Source organism: Dermochelys coriacea, chromosome 13, assembly GCF_009764565.3.
Source record: "Dermochelys coriacea isolate rDerCor1 chromosome 13, rDerCor1.pri.v4, whole genome shotgun sequence".
Taxonomy (NCBI): Eukaryota; Metazoa; Chordata; order Testudines; family Dermochelyidae; genus Dermochelys; species Dermochelys coriacea.
The window spans coordinates 4340465-4361184 of record NC_050080.1 but is presented as its reverse complement, the minus strand read 5'-3'; the positions used below and the strand labels follow the sequence as shown (position 1 = coordinate 4361184).

The window sequence follows — 20720 nt, the reverse complement described above, 5'->3', positions numbered from 1 at the left end:
TGATAGTGTGGCTGATGTGATTAGGCCCTATGATGGTGTCCCCTGAATAGATATGTGGACAGAGTTGGCAACAGGCTTTGTTGCAAGGATAGGTTCCTAGGTTTGTGTTTTTGTTATGTGGTTACTGGTTTTTGCTTCAGGTTGGGGGGCTGTTTGTAAGCAGGGAATGGCCTGTCTCCAAAGATCTGTGAGAGTGATGGGTCATCCTTCACAATAGGTTATAGATCCTTGATGATGGGTTGGAGAGATTTTAGTTGGGGGCTGAAGGTGATGGCTAGTGGCGTTCTGTTATTTTCTTTGTTGGGCCTGTCCTGTAATAGGTAACTTCTGGATACTCTTCTGGCTCTGTGTATATAAAATCTCCCCACTGTATTTTCTACTGTATGCATCCGATGAAGTGAGCTCTGGCTCACGAAAGCTTATGCTCAAATAAATTTGTTAGTCTCTAAGGTGCTGCAAGTACTTTTTTTTTTTTTTTTTTTTTTTTTTTTTTTTTTTTTTATGGATACAGACTAACACGGCTGCTACTCTGAAATCTGTATCTGTTGTGACCCCAATGAATACTTTCCAAGTAGGAAACTGTACAGCACTTTAAACTTGGATACTTTCTATTTGAAGTTTTTCCTAAAGGCTGGAAATTTGCATGTGATAGTTGTGTATTGGAAATGGGTTGCGTAAAGTAAAATTCAGTGGAATATACAGCAATGCACAGATAGAATTTATTAAACTAAAATTTTAGTGAAATCACATGACATACCGGTGAAAGGATCTGGATAGACGCATTACCCAAGAGAAATGGGATTTGATCTGGAAAAGAGGACCAGCAATTTCAATCTGAGATTTAGATTAAGATGTTTTTTCAAGGGTACCTCATATTGGTCAGGTTCGTGTGTGTATATATAATATATATATATATATATATATATATATATATATATATATGAATGAGAGAGAAAAAATATATGGGGGTAAGTGCAGGAGAAATTGTGGAGTGAGTGGAGATTTGTGCATATATGGTGGACATGTCCAGTCAGTAGAAAGTATTTGGATACAGCTTTTTACCACTACCACAATTGTTGGATATTTATTACCAAATGATCCTTTGGTAATCATCCCGGGCTTTCTAGCAGAAATGGTCACACACAAGGAAGTGAAGAATTAATCTCTCATCTGCTAGTAGCTGCAAGGCTACTGGTAGCCTTGGAAAAAGATAAAGTCCAACACTAGAGGAATCATTCAAAAATGTGGGAGGTGATGGTTATGGAAAAATTGACACACCAATTGTGTACCCAACAATATAGACGGAGGACAAATAGTTACTTAGCTATTTGGTTACCATTTATTCAGTACTCGGAGTATACTGACCTGCCCAAAAAAAAGTTACTTTCCAACTTTTTGGAATATTAACAATTGATAGATCTGCTTGTTTTGTTAAATGTGTAATCAGAAGTTTCACTCAGTTTTATAAAATCACCAAAACATCATGTTATGGTAGTATGAAGATGCTCACTCTGTAACATGGTAACACCTTATTTAATCATCAGATCTCTATTTTATTACTGTAAGTATCTCTAAAACTCATTGTTGTAATGATTGTTTTGTCTCCTGATATTTACATGGCAAGGATTTGTAAACAGGTTAACTTCCTAAATAAATATAATTTCAGAAAATATTTTTAATGACATCTGTAATTATATAAGTAGATAACACTGTGTGATGAGTGAAATATTGGTAACAGAATGTGTCTGCCAAAAAAGCCAGTACAGCTCTTACTTACTTTTTGCTTTCGATAACGGTGCAAGACTGTTCTGATCCAAAACTGGAACTTGTCTATTCTTGGTATTCTATTTTTTGCCTGAGATATAGGCTAAATCTTAAATCATGTATTCTCTCCAAACTCAGCAGCTCTTCATACTTCTCACATGCTTTATTTAAAGACTCCTTCTTTATGTGTTTTTTGGGTATCTTGACATGAAGCTAGATATACTAAAGTTTGGTTATAGATGGATCCTGTTTGTAAAATGAGGCTTTAATCTCTGATAACTAAAGACTCTGTGTGTGCTTAACTTTGTTACATACTGACTTTAACAGGACTACTAACAATGTGTAAAGTTATGCACACATGCAAGTATTTGAAATTTGGGACAAAATTATAAAAAGTAAGACTTCTTTGAAATATGCAGGATACAAGTAAAGGCTTAGTGAAGAATAAATGAAGCTGTGGATAACTTCATATTAAACAAAGATAGATACATTTTCAAGAGTCTTACTAACATTAGACTTTGGAGAATTAAAGCATGTCAGAGAGATCGGTAGAGCACAGTGTGAGTGTGATAGACAGAGATGTGGAGACCATGCAGTAAATGTTTCAAAATATAGAACTAAAACCCCTCATGAAGCAAAGTTAGAGTAATGCTAATCCATACACTTTGTAGTAAAACTTTCAAGTTTGTTAATTTGAGACCTGAATTTTAATACCCCGATGCCATGTTCATTTAATTTTGTTCATCTATTAATGATTCTGTTACTGATAGTGGAATCATTCCGGAAGTTGTCACTTATTGATTATTTTATTTTTTTGAAATCTTTCATCCGGGTAAGTAGAAATGTATTGGGCACATGTATGACTGCATCTAGTAAATATTTTCATTTAAAAAAACCTGTCATTTTCTTCAAAACTAGGACTTTGCTTATTAAATATTTCTATTTAACTCTTTCAGAAGCCACATTACATATAAATACTAAGTGGAACTCGGGCCTAAATAATCCAATCTGAGTTAATTGAGAGCTTATTCAGAGTATTAAAACGAGCTTTGATAAGCTCACCTTTTGATATTTTTGTCTATATGATGATCTGTTTTTCTAAAATTGACTTCTACTCCCCAGTTTATTTTTCTTTAGTTTCAGGTGCTTCCAATAGTAGTTGGAGGGGCTACATTTCTATAGAACTCCTTCCATTATTTCTCATAAATAGCTATATCTAATCACAAAGGAGGGTAGAAAACCAGAATCTTAAAACCACAAAGTAGTGTGTAAAACTGGAACACGGAAGAGGAGGATTTTGAAGCTTACTGAATTAACTACTAGCAAATTGCCTTAAATTTAACTTGTGCTAATTCCCTAGTGATCCTTGACATAAAACAGATGCTCTAGTTTGACATGGGTAGACAAAAAACTAACTAACTCTTCTGAATTTGAGGCATATTTAATTTCTCCCCCAAAGACATCTTATATAAAAAGTACAATGAGGTTATAAAATGGTGAATGTGGAACAAAGTATATAAGGTGACAGGTTCTGTGACACACAGATCAAGTAATTATAACTGTTTCTCTCATATTGGAAGATGTTGAACTTGACTAGTCAAACTGAACACAAATATTCTTATTCGCACAAATTTGAAGGTGACAGATAATGTAGAATTCTCTTGTTGAGATGGCAACTAGTCCTCACAAATAATAATTTCACCACCTCGCCAATTGATGGCAGAAAGTATTTTTTTTGTGTCCTTCTGGCTATCAGTCTCCTGACTCTCTTCAATTTAGGGAGGCAGGAATGAGAAATTCAGTCTCTTTCCAGTAGTGAGGTGTTCTGTTTTTCTTTTGTAGCTATTCTGCCAGTTTCAGATTTACTGTTGAGTGATTGTTGTTAGTCTCCGAGGTAGCTTGCTCCCCTTCCCTCAAGTAGATGAATCTAAGAACCCAAAGGCTAGAAAATTCTCAGCATGCAGTACATCTTTGCATCAGACATGAGCAACTTGTCTTCACTTTCAAGGATCTTCATGGCCTGTCTCCACCCTACCTGTCATGTCATTCTCTATCGAGAAGTTGTCTCCGGCCTCTGATTGGTTGCTGATGCCACCCTCCATTGTCTACTTATTAAACTTTTAAACAAGCACTTTCATGTTTTCTCCTATGCTGTCCATCACACTTGAGAGGAGTGCCTCCATAAACATCTGAAAGTTATCGAATGATGCTCCTTCAAAACTGTCGTTAGACTTCTTCTTTTTCCATGATACCTAGAAAAAGTTGATAGCACATCAGTGGTCTAACTGCTGAGGCCATTGTCTGTTATGCTGACCAATATTGTCTCATTGTTTTCTTTTACTCTTATTATTTTGACTCTTGTGTTATCCTTAGATTGTAAGCTGTGTGGGACAGGTCTTTTTGTTCGTGTTGGTTCTACTACAGTGGGATGCTGGTCCATGACTAAGGCTTTTAAGTGCTACCGTAATACAACTACGGTGCTTTTGCAGTAAGCCACCTTTCATGGTCCTGCAGAGCCTGGTTTCCAGTACTCTTACCACTCTTATACTTAAATATTTTAGTAGAGCATGAACTCAGAGCAGAATAATTGAGCGCCCCCACTTTCTTTGGGCCAATCCACACTCCAAACTGATTTTTGTTCTCATGCAGTCTGCCTCTATCTTGTCTGATAATGCCACAGCTACTTGCTGTCAGCCCTCCTCCTCCTCAAGATACCTGGCAGATTTACTTGGCCTACACTCCAAAGAGTCTGCCCCATTGGGAAACATTTTGGGGGAGAGTCCAGAGTTTCACCCCCCAAATGTATCCTCCAACTTTCTGCTTCCTCTTTAGTGCCCTTAGAAATATGGGCAAACAAACTAGGATCATTCAACTCCTGCCCTTCTTTGATTAGTGATTCTTTCATCCTGCCCAGAGGCTGCATCTTCTGCCAATGTCTTGGTGAGTGGGAGGGAAGGTAATACTTGGTCTTTTATTGCTAGACTCTCTAGAATCTAGTAAGAATATACTGAACAGGAAATAGCCAAATCCAGTGAAAAACTCTCCTCATCCAGTGAGGCTAGCAAGTGCTCTGTCCGTAAGGACAAGGCTAGTAAAGATTGATTCAGGTTAGCTCCAGGGGCTCAGTCTCAAAAGGGTCTAGTTAAAGAAGTCCTGTTTGAATTTAAAACAAACAAACCAAAACTAAGAAAGGCACCAGGAGATTCACGTCACAAGCTTGCACAGATTCCTTTATCCTAGCCATCTTCAGTCTGGACACTTACACTGATTTCATCACTGTGGTACAAATGGCATTTCTCTGTTGGAAGATAACTAGTAATGAGATGTATATCCAGAAGGCAGACAACACACAAAGAAAAAACCTACATATAGTCAAAATAAGCTGAGGGAAACACAAGTAGTGGCAGAGGTCTTCTTTATCAAACGCTAGGGGAATTCTCTGAACTTCAGCTGGAAGGCATTGAAGAAGAAACCCAAGAAAGGCTGTTGCTGCCTAAATTCTTCAAGATGGATGAAGATGTTGCTAAATACGCTTGATATTACCCATAGCAAAATGAGAAAAAGTAACTCCAAGGGGAGCCTGTTTCCAACCAAGTCCAAGAAGTTGCTCCCTTTCATGTAAACCTTCATATTCGAAGGAGAGCACCGAAAGGAAAGAAGACAAATATATAAAAAACCTGTTCACTTCATAACTGAGATTTCTTGCATCTTCCTTTGAATGAATGCATGGATGATGGACCACTCATCTGATCCTATATGGTTGTTCCAATTTCCCAAAAGGCGAAAAGACTTCTACAGCCTCTAAAAGTAGATGCAGCAGTGGTTTCTTTAATCAAAAATACTGTCCTCCTATCTGAGAAGGGGGGGCTTTCAGGAGCCCCCGGTACAAATTTATGGAGCTGTGGCAGTCAAATTGTCAATCACAGTATTTCTAACAATTTTTTCCTTTCAAGTCCAAACATTGGAAGAACTGACTTTCAAATGTTCTCTCAATTTGGTGAGAGAAGACCGTCTGTCTGATTCTTGTATAGGGTCTTTAAGGCTGTCTACGCTACCCCTGGATCGATGCTCCAGCGATCAATGCACAGGGGGTCAATTTAGTGGGTCTACTGAAGACCTGCTAACTCGATGGCAGTTCACTCTCCGGTCGATCCTGGTACTTTACAGGGAACAAGAGGAGCAAGGTAAGTCGATGGGAGAGTGTCTCCCGTCTACCCTTAAGTCGACCTAAGCTATGTCAACTCCAGCTATATTCTTCACGTAGCTGGAGTTGTGAAACTTAGGTTGACTTACCTCAGTAGTGTAGACGTGGGCTAAGATTTGTGGCATGGGTAATGGCTTCCAGTGCAATCTTCAGGACACCTATATCTGAGGACTACTTGTTGAACCTGGAAATCTACCTGCAGTGATGTCATCCAGATATTCTGCAGGTACATAGCATCAGCCTCTTCTGATTTGCGCCAAAAAGGCTAGCCCTCTTATGGGTTTTGTTTTCCCTGGTATTTCTTTAAAAGAGCTTCTGGTTACTCCCAAGGAAGAGGATAGATATTTCCAAGGAGGAAAATCTACGGCTTACTCCATCTGGAATTTAAACACCAAAAATAACACATGGCTACCAGTTCTACCTGTCCAAGGATTCCTCCTCCCTTGAAAGAGGCTACTGTTTTCAAGTGTCACTGGTCAAAGAAGATGCTATGCCATGGAATTCTCACATTCCTGAGGAGACAGTTACCTTCTTACAGACCTCAAGGAACCTCTGCAGACAGAGCAATGTGTGAAACAGTAGCTTACCTTCTGAAGTTGAAAGTCATCAGAGAGGTCCCTCAAATGGAGAGGTCTTATAGCAAACTATTGATCTTCCTTTCTCTCTCTCCTTTTTCCCTAAAGATTTTGGGTTCAGATTCTGTCAGACTCTAAGACAGAGGTGATTTATTTAATGCTATATGGAAACCATATATGGACTATGTTCATGCTGATATTGGAGTATTTTAAAAAATAATAATTAAATAGTAGTTTATCACTTCATTTGTGAATTTGATCCTACTTGCATTATGGAAAAAACGTTAACCTTAACACATCTTGTTTTATGAATTTCTTTAGAAGAAACAAGTTAGAACATTTAGCAGCTTTAAGAGGGAAGGCTTCTGCTGGCCGTTAAAATAAATTATACATTTAAATTTAAAGATGGTCAGGGAATATATACTGATGTTGGCAACGCTAGTAGTGTCATCCAGTCTTGGCAGGAATCTTCTTAATTGTTGGTCTTCTGAATTGTTGGTTAAAAGTTCAAGTCTGATGCAAAAGATACTGTTTTGGGAGTCAGAGAATCCTTACGATGCATGCATCCACAGTATTTGGTGAACAAATAGTGTTTTAGGGGCCTTTGATTGAAAAAAGAGTGATTATATAGAGAATAAACCAAATCATAGATTCATAGATACTAAGGTCAGAAGGGACCATTCTGATCATCTAGTCCGACCTCCTGCACAGCACAGGCCACAGAATCTCACCCACCCACTCCTATGAAAAACCTCACCCATGTCTGAGCTATTGAAGTCCTTAAATCATGGTTTAAAGACTTCAAGGAGCAGAGAAGCCTCCCTCAAGTCACCCATGCCCCATGCTACAGAGGAAGGCGAAAAACCTCCAGGGCCTCTCCAATCTGCCCTGGAGGAAAATTCCTTCCCGACCCCAAATATGGCGATCAGCTAAACCCTGAGCATATGGGCGAGATTCACCAGCCAGATACTACAGAAAATTCTTTCCTGGGTAACTCAGATCCCATCCATCTAATATCCCATCTCAGGGGATTAGGCCTATTTACCCTGAATATTTAAAGATCAATTACTTACCAAAGTCCCATTATCCCGTCATACCATCTCCTCCATAAACTTATCAAGTAGAATCTTAAAACCAAATAGATCTTTTGCCCCCACTGCTTCCCCTGGAAGGCTATTCCAAAACTTCACTCCTCTGATGGTTAAAAACCTTCGTCTAATTTCAAGTCTAAACTTCCTGGTGGCCAGTTTATACCCATTTGTTCTTGTGTCCACATTGGTGCTGAGCTGAAATAATTCCTCTCCCTCTCCTGTATTTATCCCTCTGATATATTTATAGAGAGCAATCATATCTCCCCTCAACCTTCTTTTAGTTAGGCTAAACAAGCCAAGCTCCTTAAGTCTCCTTTCATAAGACAAGTTTTCCATTCCTCGGATCATCCTCGTAGCCCTTCTCTGTACCTGCTCCAGTTTGAATTCATCCTTTTTAAACATGGGAGACCAGAACTGCACACAGTATTCTAGGTGAGGTCTCACCAGTGCCTTGTATAACGGTACTAAAACCTCCTTATCCCTATTGGAAATGCCTCTCCTGATGCATCCCAAAACCGCATTAGCTTTTTTCACAGCCATATCACATTGGCAGCTCATAGTCATCCTATGATCAAGCAATACTCCAAGGTCCTTCTCCTCTTCCGTTACTTCTAATTGATGCGTCCCCAACTTATAACTAAAATTCTTGTTATTAATCCCTAAATGCATAACCTTACACTTCTCACTATTGAATATCATCCTATTACTATTACTCCAGTTTATAAGGTCATCCAGATCCTCCTGTATAATATCCCGATCCTTCTCCGAATTGGCAATACCTCCCAGCTTTGTATCATCTGCAAACTTTATTAGCACACTGCCACTTTTTGTGCCAAGGTCAGTAATAAAAAGATTAAATAAGATTGGTCCCAAAACCGATCCCTGAGGAACTCCACTGGTAACCTCCCTCCAGCCTGACAGTTCGCCTTTCAGTAGGACCCGTTGCAGTCTCCCCTTTAACCAATTCCTTATCCACCTTTTGATGTTCATATTGATCCCCATCTTCTCCAATTTAACTAATAATTCCCCATGTGGCACGGTATCAAATGCCTTACTGAAATCTAGGTAAATTAGATCCACTGCATTTCCTTTATCTAAAAAATCTGTTACCTTTTCAAAAAAGGAGATTAGGTTGGTTTGGCACAATCTACCTTTTGTAAAACCCTGTTGTATTTTGTCCCATTTACCATTGACTTCAATGTCCTTAACTAATTTCTCCTTCAAAATTTTTTCCAGGACCTTACATACTACAGATGTCAAACTAACTGGCCTGTAGTTACCCGGATCACTTTTTTTTCCTTTCTTAAAAATAGGAACTATATTAGCAATTCTCCAATCATTCGGTACTACTCCTGAGTTTACAGATTCATTAAAAATTCTTGCTAATGGGCTTGCAATTTCAGGTGCCAATTCCTTTAATATTCTTGGATGAAGATTATCTGGGCCCCCCGATTTAGTCCCATTAAGCTGTTTGTTTCGCTTCTACCTCAGATATGGTAATATCTACCTCTGTATCCTCATTCCTATTTGTCATGCTACCATTATCCCTAAGATCCTCTTTAGCCTTATTAAAGACTGAGGCAAAGTATTTGTTTAGATATTGGGCCGTGCCTAGATTATCTTTAACCTCCACTCCATCCTCAGTGTTAAGCGGCCCCATTTCTTCTTTCTTAGTTTTCTTCTTATTTATATGGCTATAGAACCTTTTACTATTGGTTTTAATTTCCTTTGCAAGGTCCAACTCTACTCGACTTTTAGCCTGTCTCACTTTACCCCTACATGTTCTGACCTCAATTAGGTAGCTTTCCTTGCTGATCCCTCCCATCTTCCACTCCCTGTATGCTTTCTGCTTCTTCTTAATCACCTCTCTAAAATGCTTGCTCATCCAGCTTGGTCTACAACTCCTTCCTATGAATTTTTCCCCCTTTCTTGGGATACAGGCTTCCGATAGCTTCTGCAGCTTTGATTTAAAGTAATCCCAGGCCTCCTCTACCTTTAGATCCATAAGTTCTTCAGTCCAATCCACTTCCCTAACTAATTTCCTTAATTTTTGAAAGTCAGCCCTTTTGAAATCAAAAACTCTAGTTGCAGATTTATTTTTGTTAATCCTTCCATTTAGTTTGAACTGAATTAGCTCATGATCACTTGAGCCAAGATTGTCCCCTACAACCATTTCTTCTATGAGGTCCTCGCTACTCACCAAAATTAAATCTAAAATGGCATCCCCTCTAGTCGGTTCAGCAACTACTTGATGAAGGAATCCATCAGCTATCGCATCTAGGAAAATCTGAGCCCTATTATTATTACTAGCACTGGTCCTCCAGTCTATATCTGGGAAGTTAGTCTCCCATGATCATGCAGTTTCCATTAGTATTTACTTTATTAAAGACATTAAAAAGGGCTCTATCCATATCCAAATTAATCCCGGAGGTCTATAGCACACCCTAAGCACTATCGTAGGAGAGGCTTTACTAGTTTTCTTCCCCAATGTAATTTTTGCCCAGATGGACTCTGTCTTATCCATTGCATCGCTTCTTATTTCTTTACATCCTACTTCATCATTGATATACAATGCTACTCCACCCCCTTTACCTTTGTTTCTGTCTTTCCTAAACAGCACATACCCTTCAATACCTGTAGTCCAGTCATGACTACTATTCCACCATGTTTCTGTTATCCCTATAATATCTGGTTTCACTTCCTGCACCAGCAGCTGTAGTTCCTCCATTTTGTTACCTAGGCTCCTCGCATTGGTGTATAAACATCTTAATTTTTGCTGTTTGGCCTCGCTCACATTTTGTACCCTATTAGGCACAGTCTTTCTACAGCCAGTATAACCTATTAGACTAGTATCCACACCGCCCTCGCTCCTTGTATACATTCTCCTACCCACGGCTGTATCCTTTCTTACTTCGTCTTCTTCCCTCTCAATGCTAAAATCTGGCGTGGAGATTTCCTGGACATCTCCCATCCATCTCCCCCTAATTCCTAGTTTAAAGCTCTCTTTACCAGGACTAACCTCTCTTCTCTTCTTCCTTAACCTTCCACCTTCAACAAGTACCTGCTGAGCCCCTTCTTCATTTTCCAACTCTGCAAACCTATTCCTAAGCTCTATGAAATCCATTCAGTTCAAAAAGTATGCCTGGCAAATAAATTTATCATGACACTAAAAATGATGCAGACTAACACGGCTTCTACTCTGAAACCTGTAAAAATGTTTTGATCATAAATAGAAAATGAGTTAAAGTTCAGGTGAAATTAACTTCATGGTCTTTTTTCAGAGTAGCAGCCGTGTTAGTCTGTATTTGCAAAAAGAAAAGGAGTACTTGTGGCACCTTAGAGACTAACAAATGTATTAGAGCATAAGCTTTCGTGAGCTACAGCTTCACTTCATAAAGCTTATGCTCTAATACATTTGTTAGTCTCTAAGGTGCCACAAGTACTCCTTTTCTTTTTTCATGGTCTTTATACATTAAAACTTTATTTGATTGAGTGGGGATTTAAAATTTTCCGAAATGTGGTTTCAGATCTGTCTGATTTTTCTCTGACACTGTAACAGCATTATAGCCCCAAAGCAACAATATAACAAAGTAAATGGCTAGTTTCAATTGACTTTTACTGTTTGAGGATTTAGAGTATTTAGCGTGCTATACATAAGTTAGTTTTTTTTTTCCCCCCCTAAGGAAATACTACTGCTTCAGGATACTATTCAGTGGTTTGCATCCATTAACATAGTTTCAACTCTAGTTCTTATTATCAAGTCTTAAATGATAAAAACTGACAGGTATTTTACCAGGACCATTTCAGTAACACAGAGTTTGTCTACAACACTAATGTGTTGCTCATTAATTGGACCATGTTGACTGCTGGTGTGCACTAAAGATTCCCTTGTGTTCTCTGACTTAGTGCTGCTTGAAACAGTACTATGTTAAAGCACACTAGGGAACCTTTAGTGCACACTAGCAGGGTACTCATGCAACAATTAATGCAAAACATGTTACTGCACTTTAGAAATCATACCTCTCATAGTGTGCATTATCCCACTGTGTGGACAAGCCCTTATTGACAAGCTTTTTCACCATAATCCTGTGTTAATTTAAAGTATAATCAGTGGTACATGTAAAATGTCTGAGATGTTCCTGTATATTGGAGAGTTGAACTTCCACTCTGATTTCTCTTAATAATGTGAATTATTTGAATACTAGCATTATAGATAAGATTAATCACATAAGGAACACACAATCTGTGCTAGGCAATAATTTTTGTTTTATGATGACAAGAGCATTTAGTGTGGTGCAGTTTCAGTTCCTTTCACCAGTGCTATTGACAAAATACATTTTTACATTTGTTTTGCATTTTGAGGTAATACTTTCCTTTCTCCCTCCAGAGTCTGTGGACGAGGAAACAAAGATTCCCAAATGAATAACCGAAAGGAAGATATGGAGATTGCCTCCCATTACCGTCATCTGCTTCGTGAGCTCAATGAGCAGAGACAACATGGCATCCTCTGTGATGTTTGCATTATAGTGGAGGGGAAGATCTTTAAGGCTCACAAAAATGTCCTACTCGGGAGTAGCCGCTACTTCAAGACTCTTTACTGCCAGGTGCAGAAGACATCTGACCAGGCCACAGTCACTCATTTAGACATTGTAACGGCGCAAGGCTTTAAAGCCATCATTGACTTCATGTATTCTGCACACTTAGCACTGACGAGCAGAAATGTCATTGAGGTGATGTCAGCTGCTAGCTATCTCCAGATGACTGATATTGTACAAGCTTGTCACAATTTCATAAAGGCAGCTCTTGACATAAGTATAAAGTCTGATGCCTCAGATGATCTTGTTGATTATGAACTTGGGACTGCTTCCAGCAGTAGTACAGATGCTTTGATTTCAGCAGTGGTGGCTGGTAGGAGTATTTCTCCGTGGTTAGCTCGACGAACAAGTCCCGCGAACTCTTCTGGAGATTCGGCCATTGCTAGCTGTCATGAAGGAGGGAGCAGTTATGGAAAAGAGGATCAGGAACCAAAAACAGATAGCCATGATGACATTTCATCCCAGTCTCTTTGGTCCAGTGACATGGGCTATGGGTCTTTGCGTATCAAAGAGGAGCAAATTTCACCATCTCACTATGGAGGGAATGAATTGCGTTCTGCCAAGGATGGTGCAATACAGAACACGTTTTCAGAACAAGGAGCAGGGGATGGCTGGCAACCCACTGGACGCAGAAAGAATAGAAAAAATAAAGAAACTGTGCGTCATATTACACAGCAAGTAGAGACTGACAGCAGGGCAAGCTCTCCAGTGCCATCTTTTTTATCTGCCTCAGGATGGCCGTATAACAGTCGTGACCCAAGTAAGGTTTGGTTTTGTTTTTTTTTTCTTTTGATTTTCAGCAATGAGCAGCTGTAGTAATGCAAATATAGACAGTATTTTGCTTATAGTACACTTGTCATTCACTGAAATAAAAATATTATGAACTTCTGAGGATTGATAATGGAATATAGAACCTTATATCTTTTAGGTTATTTATCTAAACTTATCCCTGGATAGTAGAGAACTCAAGTCATAGTCATCTCATAGGTATTAATTTGCAAATAAAAGAGTGGCGTAAGTCAGGTCCTTGATGTGCAATTGTCTGTCACCAAAACTGCCATTCTTACTAGCAGTGTTGGTAAAGGATTGAAATGGGACTTGACCATTTGCTAGAATAATCATTTCAGGTCAGGGTTGAGGAGCACTGGTTGTATAGAGTAAGGAGTCTTTTAATTGCTACTGCATGTGCTCTAATCTCTGCATCTTAATGAGACTACTGTTTCTAACACTGCCTTCTGGTATCTACAGGAGCACCAGTTTCACTCATATGGCCTGCTTAGGTCACTCCTCAATGGAGGAACAGCTATGGTGTTGACAGAGGGGGCAATTAAGAACAACATAGAATCCATGTTCCTCCTTAATCAAATGTCAGCCAAGCGTTTAGTGGCTTTAAGAATGGAAGTCCTCATGTCGTTTCATGGTTTAGACCCTCTATTGGTTTATTACGAATATCTGCAGTCTTTCCGATGGGCAGGTTTAAATGCATTGCAAGGGAGACAAATACGCTCTTCGACTCCTTTGAATTTTCATCAGTGTTTATCTTTAAAATAATATGAAAATTGTCCAGCTACATTCACTTTATCCACCAATTATTTAGGTTCAAGAATAAATATTTGCCTGTCAAAGTTTTGGCTGAGATTTTCAAAAGAGCCTGAGCATGTTAAGTGCCCAACTGCAATTGAATTTCAATGAGTACAAGGTGCTCAACTCTCTTGACCTTCTTTGGAAATCCCAGCCTGTCATGAGTTGTTAACAAAATCTGTTACTGCATGCTGGTACATAAAGCCAGGAAAGGGGGAGAGTGTGTGTGTGTGTGTGTGTGTGTGTGTGTGTGTGTGTGTGTGTGAGAGAGAGAGAGGTGCAATGTATAAAGTAAATACGATTATGTTTTCATATATCTTCTAAGAAACAGAACTATAATTTTAGGAAAAAATTCTACATAATTGAGCCTATTTGAAGTTGAAGGGCAGTATTAATGAAATATTTGTGGTCTGGAATTTGAATGTTAAATGTCATGGAAAGTCAAATTAGATGGAATGGATAGCAGTCTAGAAATACTTTTGGATTTATTTTGTTGCGTGCAGCAACAAGCTTGCATATAATTTTGATCATGCTTATTGGTTAATGATAAAAACCTAAACAATTTTCATTTCAAACCAACAATGCCAAATGATATTGGCTTATCATGAATTTTGGATGTATAGTTCTCAAACTTCAGGGTATTCTTGAATAAAGCCTGTTTTTCCCAGTTAAGTGACTGTGATGCTGTTCAAGCATAAGTATTTCTGGCTTGCACACCATCCCATAAAAACCACTAAAGCAATTATATTATTCACACTAAAAGAAAAGGAATACTTGTGGCACCTTAGAGACTAACAAATGTATTAGAGCATAAGCTTTCGTGAGCTACAGCTCACTTCAACTGTAGCTCACGAAAGCTTATGCTCTAATACATTTGTTAGTCTCTAAGGTGCCACAAGTACTCCTTTTCTTTTTGCGAATACAGACTAACATGGCTGCTACTCTGAAACCTGTCATTATTCGCACTGTGGACATTTTTGGACTGGTTTATAGAATAAAATACAAGTATACTGGAATGGCTGTAAAAATGTAATTTCAAAACTAATAGCAGGGATATGTTCAAGGATTGTTTTAAAAATATAGTTTCTTAAAACATGTCAGAGATATTCAGTGGCATAATACAAGAGATTCTGCTCTTGGAATTAATAGGGTCTGTGTCACTGAGTTCCTAATTATTAAGGTACTGAACAGTATTAACCTGAAAATGGTCATAAAAACACCCCACACCCACCCAAAAGAAACTTCCACCATTGATTCAGTGCAGTCCTTGAACATCTGCTTCAGGGGACACTATCAAACAGTTTAGAATGGCCTTAAATCTACATTTTGTGCGTTTAAAACTAGGGCTGTCAAGCGATTTAAAAAAAATTAATTGCAATTAATCATGCTGTTAAACAATAATAGAATATCATTTATTTAAATATTTTTTAATGTTTTCTACATTTTCAAATATATTGATTTCGATTACAACACAATACAAAGTGTACAGTGCTCACTTTATTTTTTTTTACAAATTGTATGCACTGCGAAACAAAATAAATATTATTTTTCAGTTCACTTAATACAAGTATTGTAGTTCAATCTCTTTATCATGAAAATTGAACTTACAAATGTAGAATTATGTACAAAAAAAACTGCATTCAAAAATAAAACAATGTAAAACTTTAGATCCTACAAGTTCTCTCAGTCCTACTTCTTGTTCAGCCAATCACTTAAACAAACAACTTTGGTTACAATTTGAAGGAGATTATGCTGCCGCCTCCTTGTTTACAATGTCACCTGAAAGTAAGAACTGGCATTTGCATGGCATGGTTGTAGTCTGCCTCGCAAGATATTTGTGCCAGATGCGCTAAAAATTCGTATGTCCCTTCATGCTTCAACCACCATTCCAGAGGACATGTGTCCATGCTGATGACAGGTTCTGCTCGATAACTATCCAAAGCGAAGTGATCCCGTGCATGTTGATTTTCATAATATGAATCAGATGCCACCAGCAGAAGGTTGATTTTCTTTTTGGTGGTTCAGGTCCTGTAGTTTTCGCATCTGAGTGTTGTTCTTTTAAGAATTCTGAAAGCATATTCCACACCTTATTCCTCTCAGATTTTGGAAGGCACTTCAGAATCTTAAATCTTGGGTCGAGTGCTGTAGCTATCTTTAGAAATCTCACATTGATACCTTCTTTGCGTTTTATCAAATCTGCTCTGAAAGTGTTCTTAAAACGAACATGTGCTGGGTCATCATCCAAGACTGCTACAACATGAAATATATAGCAGAATGTGGTTAAAACAGAACAGAAGACATACAATTCTCCCCCCAAGGAGTTCAGTCACAAATTTAATTAACACATTTTTTTTTAATGAGCGTCATCAGCATGAAAGCATGTCCTCTGGAATGGTGGCCAAAGCAGGAAGAGGCATACAAATGTTTAGTATATCTGGCATATAAATACCTTGCAACGCTGCCTGCAAAAGTGCCATGCAGATACCTGTTCTCACTTTCAGGTGACATTGTAAATAAGAAGCAGACAGCAGTATCTCCCGTAAATGTAAACAAACTTGTTTTTCTTAGCGATTGGCTGAACAAGAAGTAGGACTGAGTGGACTTGTAGGCTCTAAAGTTTTACATTGTTGTATTTTTGAGAGCAATTATGTAACAAAAAATAAATCTACATTTGTAAGTTACTCTTTCACGATAAAGAGATTGCACTATGGTACTTGTATGAGCTGAATTGAAAAATACTATTTTATCATTTTTACAGTGCAAATATTTGAAATAAAAAATAGTATAAAGTGAGCACTGTACACTTTGTATTCTATGTTGTAATAGAAATCAATATATTTGAAAGTGTAGAAAAACATCCGAAATATTTAGTAAATTTTAGTTGGTATTCTATTGTTTAACAATGCAATTAGTCACGATTAATTTTTTTAATCAGGTTTAATTTTTTTGAGTTAATTGCATGAGTGAACTGCAAATAACTGACAGTCCTAGTTAAAACACATGTAGACCCTAATTACTAGAACTTCTTTAGGTAAATCTTTTTTTAAAAAAACTAAACAGTCCAGTAATGCCAGTAGATTAGAAATACTGTTATTTATTGTTCACTGTTGAAATTGAGTGAAATGCCAGAAATAAACACACTGGGGTGATGCCAGCAGAGATAGGGACCTACAGAGATCTGGCTGCTGCACCACGAACACTATGGTCCTGAATACAGGCAATCTTGCTGAAGAAGGGAGATATCTGAAGGCTGATCAGCCCACTTGTACCACTTTGTAAAGTGGTATTCCCACTTAAGCCAGCTCAAGAACTGATCAGCAACAGAATTCTCCTCCCTTTACTGTTGCAGAGTGATGTTGCTCCTCTCCACAAGACTCTGTTGCTTGCCACAAGAGTGGGCTTGGATTGAATGCTGCTTGGCACGCTTCTGCGAGAGCACTGTGTGATCCACCATAGTGCCAGAATCAATCCCTAAAAGTGTTTTAAGCGATTGAGAGACACTGTTTTTCTGTTTCATACCTTGTGTATTTGCTTTCTGTTTCTGGTTACAACTTAATCTTCAGTTTCAGAGTAGTAGCCGTGTTAGTCTGTATCCACAAAAAGAAAAGGAAGACTTGTGGCACCTTAGAGACTAACAAATTTATTTGAGCATAAGCTTTCGTGAGCTACAGCTTACTTCATCGGATGCATTCAGTGGAAAATACAGTGGGGAGATTTATATACACAGAGAACATGAAACAATGGGTGTTCCATACACACTGTAAGGAGAGTGATCACTTAAGGTGAGCTATTACCAGCAGGGGAGCGGGGGGATACTTAGGATGTTTGCTAGTTGCAAATTTCCTTCCTGTGCGCAACTCTGCAGGTACGTTGGATGAAATGAAATCTAATTAAATAGGCTATTCATGTGAGTTCATTTCACCATTCCAGTGGGTGGAGATAGGAGTGGAGGGAAGTGGTCAACGAAGCTCTTTTTCCTATGAAAAATACGGCTTTCTGCCTCAAATTAATATTTCCCATCTCCAGCAGGTGGAAGCAACCCTCTTGCTAGTTACTAGATCTACTAAGCTGCTAGGCTTCAAAGCTGAGCTTAAGTTAATCACTGATATTTTTTTGGTTTCTTTAGCTTCTTAATTACCTATTTATTTAGTGTCCAAAAATATGCTAAGCACCTCATAAACCTGTAATAGATAGGCCCCAGCCCCGGAGAACTTATCAGCTAAATAAGTAAAAACAAGAGATGATGGCAAATGCATGCCATATGTAAGCAAAGTGTTAGAGGTGATGTTTAGCATGTTTTGCTATCATTTACCTTTTAACTAATTCCAGCCCCCTCACTGTGAATTCAATAGCCTCCATCCTAATGAAAATCTTTTCAAACTGTCCCTAACTTTTTATGTAAGGTTCTCTGTCATGTTCATTCATCTGGAAGTGGTCATATCCATTCAGTCCATATCCAAAGGGGAAAAAGTACTGCCTCAATATTGAGGGAATTGGTGCTTGATCTACCATTGTAATGTGTGTGTTTGGGATACCTAGGAGAAAATAATATTTAAAACTTACTTTTTTTTGAGGCCCTGTCTCCTCTTCATTCTGTTGAAATCTGACTAGAAATATCTTGAGACATCTGATTGTACTGGAATCAGGTCTTTTAGAATAGGTTTCAGAGTAGCAGCCGTGTTAGTCTGTATTCGCAAAAAGAAAAGGAGTACTTGTGGCACCTTAGAGACTAACAAATTTATTAGAGCATAAGCTTTCGTGAGCTACAGCTCACTTCATCGGATGAGCTGTAGCTCACGAAAGCTTATGCTCTAATAAATTTGTTAGTCTCTAAGGTGCCACAAGTACTCCTTGTCTTTTAGAATAGTATGGCTTGTGATGGGATGTTAGATGGGGTAGGATCCGAGTTACTACAGAGAATTCTTTCCTGGGTATCTGGCTGGTGAATCTTGCCCGTATGCTCAGGGTTCAGCTGATCGCCATATTTGGGGTCGGGAAGGAATTTTCCTCCAGGGCAGATTGGAAGAGGCCCTGGAGATTTTTCACCTTCCTCTGTAGCATGGGGCACAGGTCACTTGCTGGAGGATTCTTTGCTCCTTGAAGTCTTTAAACCATGATTTGAGCACTTCAGTAGCTCAGACATAGGTGAGAGGTTTATTGCAGGAGTGGGTGGGTGAGAGTCTGTGGCCTGCGTTGTGCAGGAGGTCAGACTAGATGATCATAATGGTCCCTTCTGACCTTAATATCTATGATCTATGAATACGGCCAGGCCAAGGGTTAGAGTAGACGGTCTGGCAGCCTAAAATGATGATTCCCTGAAGGCCATTACAGGTTTATAGTCTGAAAGTGTTGATGCCTTGCTCTGGGAATTGTGTGGTGTGAGCACTTGTTTGTCCCTAGAATTTTCTCTAGGCCCTATATAAACAGGAAGAAGCATGATCATGTCTGGATTTTGGAGTGGGGAGGAGAACGATACAGGGTTCCATTGTTATCACAAAGTCCCCTCAATTTATTGGTAACTTTTGAGGGGTGGGTATTTGAGTTGCTGGGTTGACAAAGGAAAAGAATGAAAGTAATTTTTTTTCTTCTTAGGACTTGAAGTAACCAGTGCTAGACCCGAAACCGCTCCTGTGTTTTGCAGAAATAATTCATGTATTAAAACTTTGATGCTGTTATGGAGTTGATTATATAGTAAGCTATTTTCTGAAATTCTTTGCTAGTGTACACAACTGAACTGTAAAGGAGCTACCAGTCCTTTAGGGTAATGGTGCTTACTTCAATGAGAAACATACAGGCACTTTTCAGGTTTCAGAAAAAAGAAAAGGAGTACCTGTGGCACCTTAGAGACTAACAAATTTATTAGAGCATAAGCTTTCGTGAGCTACAGCTCCTACATACCAAAACAGGCTGTGGAGTGGAGCCTCAAACCCAGAAATATTCAGATTCTTGGTGGAAAGGCTAAGAGAATAATCCATAGATCTGTTGACTCCCTATCCCAGATGTGAATAGAGACACTGCTTTGCTTTCTTGAATTCCACTATATACAGCAGGCTAGTTAAATAAATAAGGCAAACGTTTGGAGTGATTCTGATAATATTGTATTGGCCACAGGCACCATGGTACTTGGATACCACAGAAATAGCAAATGGGGAAAGGCATTCTTACTGTTCGCTGTGAATTCTGGATCCATTTTCTCCAGGAAGGAATGCAGAAGCAGGATTTGTTAAAGAATCTGGAGTAAATTGAGATTCTAGACTGCTGAAAATGTGATGGAATCAGATAAATTGCAGTTTCTGAAGGATGGCCTTAATCGCACAAAATGTTTGTGCATCCCCTCTCATTGAGATCTTTGGTGGTATGGGGGGATGTGAAAAAGGTTCTAGCTTGGTGAAGTAGGCTAAGGCAGCTGTGTGGTCCAGTTTATGTGTTTCCTGGCATCTGTGGACACATTATTTGGCTGAAAGGGTCTTTCATGCAGATGTAGATTAATCTGCATTTTTCTTTAGTGCTTTTTCTGTGTTCCTATCCCATTGCTATTTGGATTAGTGTAAATTGTTTTGCCAGTCTGTCTTTCCCTTTCCTCATATCTGGGATATGCTGGGTTTTTTTACTCATAATTTAGTATACTTTAATTGTCTTACCTGTCAGTTGCTTTCCTATGAGATGCCTGTCAATCCACCCCTCCTTTTTTCAGTTTGAGGAAAAAAGCACTATACTGTCTGCTCTGTGTTAAATGTATGCTATTTAGTTATTCTTGTAGCCAGGTAGAGCAAAGGGGGTAAGGTTCATGGGATGTTCTTGTTTACTGACATCTCTACACTGTATTCATATCTGCCAAGTAATGGGAGCAACCACCGTCACAGGATTACTAGATCTTCACTTGGTTAATCTTCTAGTTTCTTTTCTGCAA

The 20720-nt window shown here is 38.6% G+C and overlaps 1 protein-coding gene across 15 annotated transcripts in view; it reads left to right on the top strand.

Annotated features, from left to right (window-relative positions):
- ZBTB46 (zinc finger and BTB domain containing 46) overlaps window positions 1-20720 on the top strand; it is a 115756-nt gene that overhangs the window by 21823 nt on the left and 73213 nt on the right. For all 15 annotated transcript variants that reach the window (XM_038369313.2, XM_038369312.2, XM_043496287.1 and 12 more), the window contains one exon: window positions 12022-12989. In XM_038369313.2, the coding sequence (XP_038225241.1) occupies window positions 12053-12989 (937 nt within the window). In that variant the 5' untranslated portion in view covers window positions 12022-12052. The remainder of the gene's footprint in view (window positions 1-12021; window positions 12990-20720) is intronic.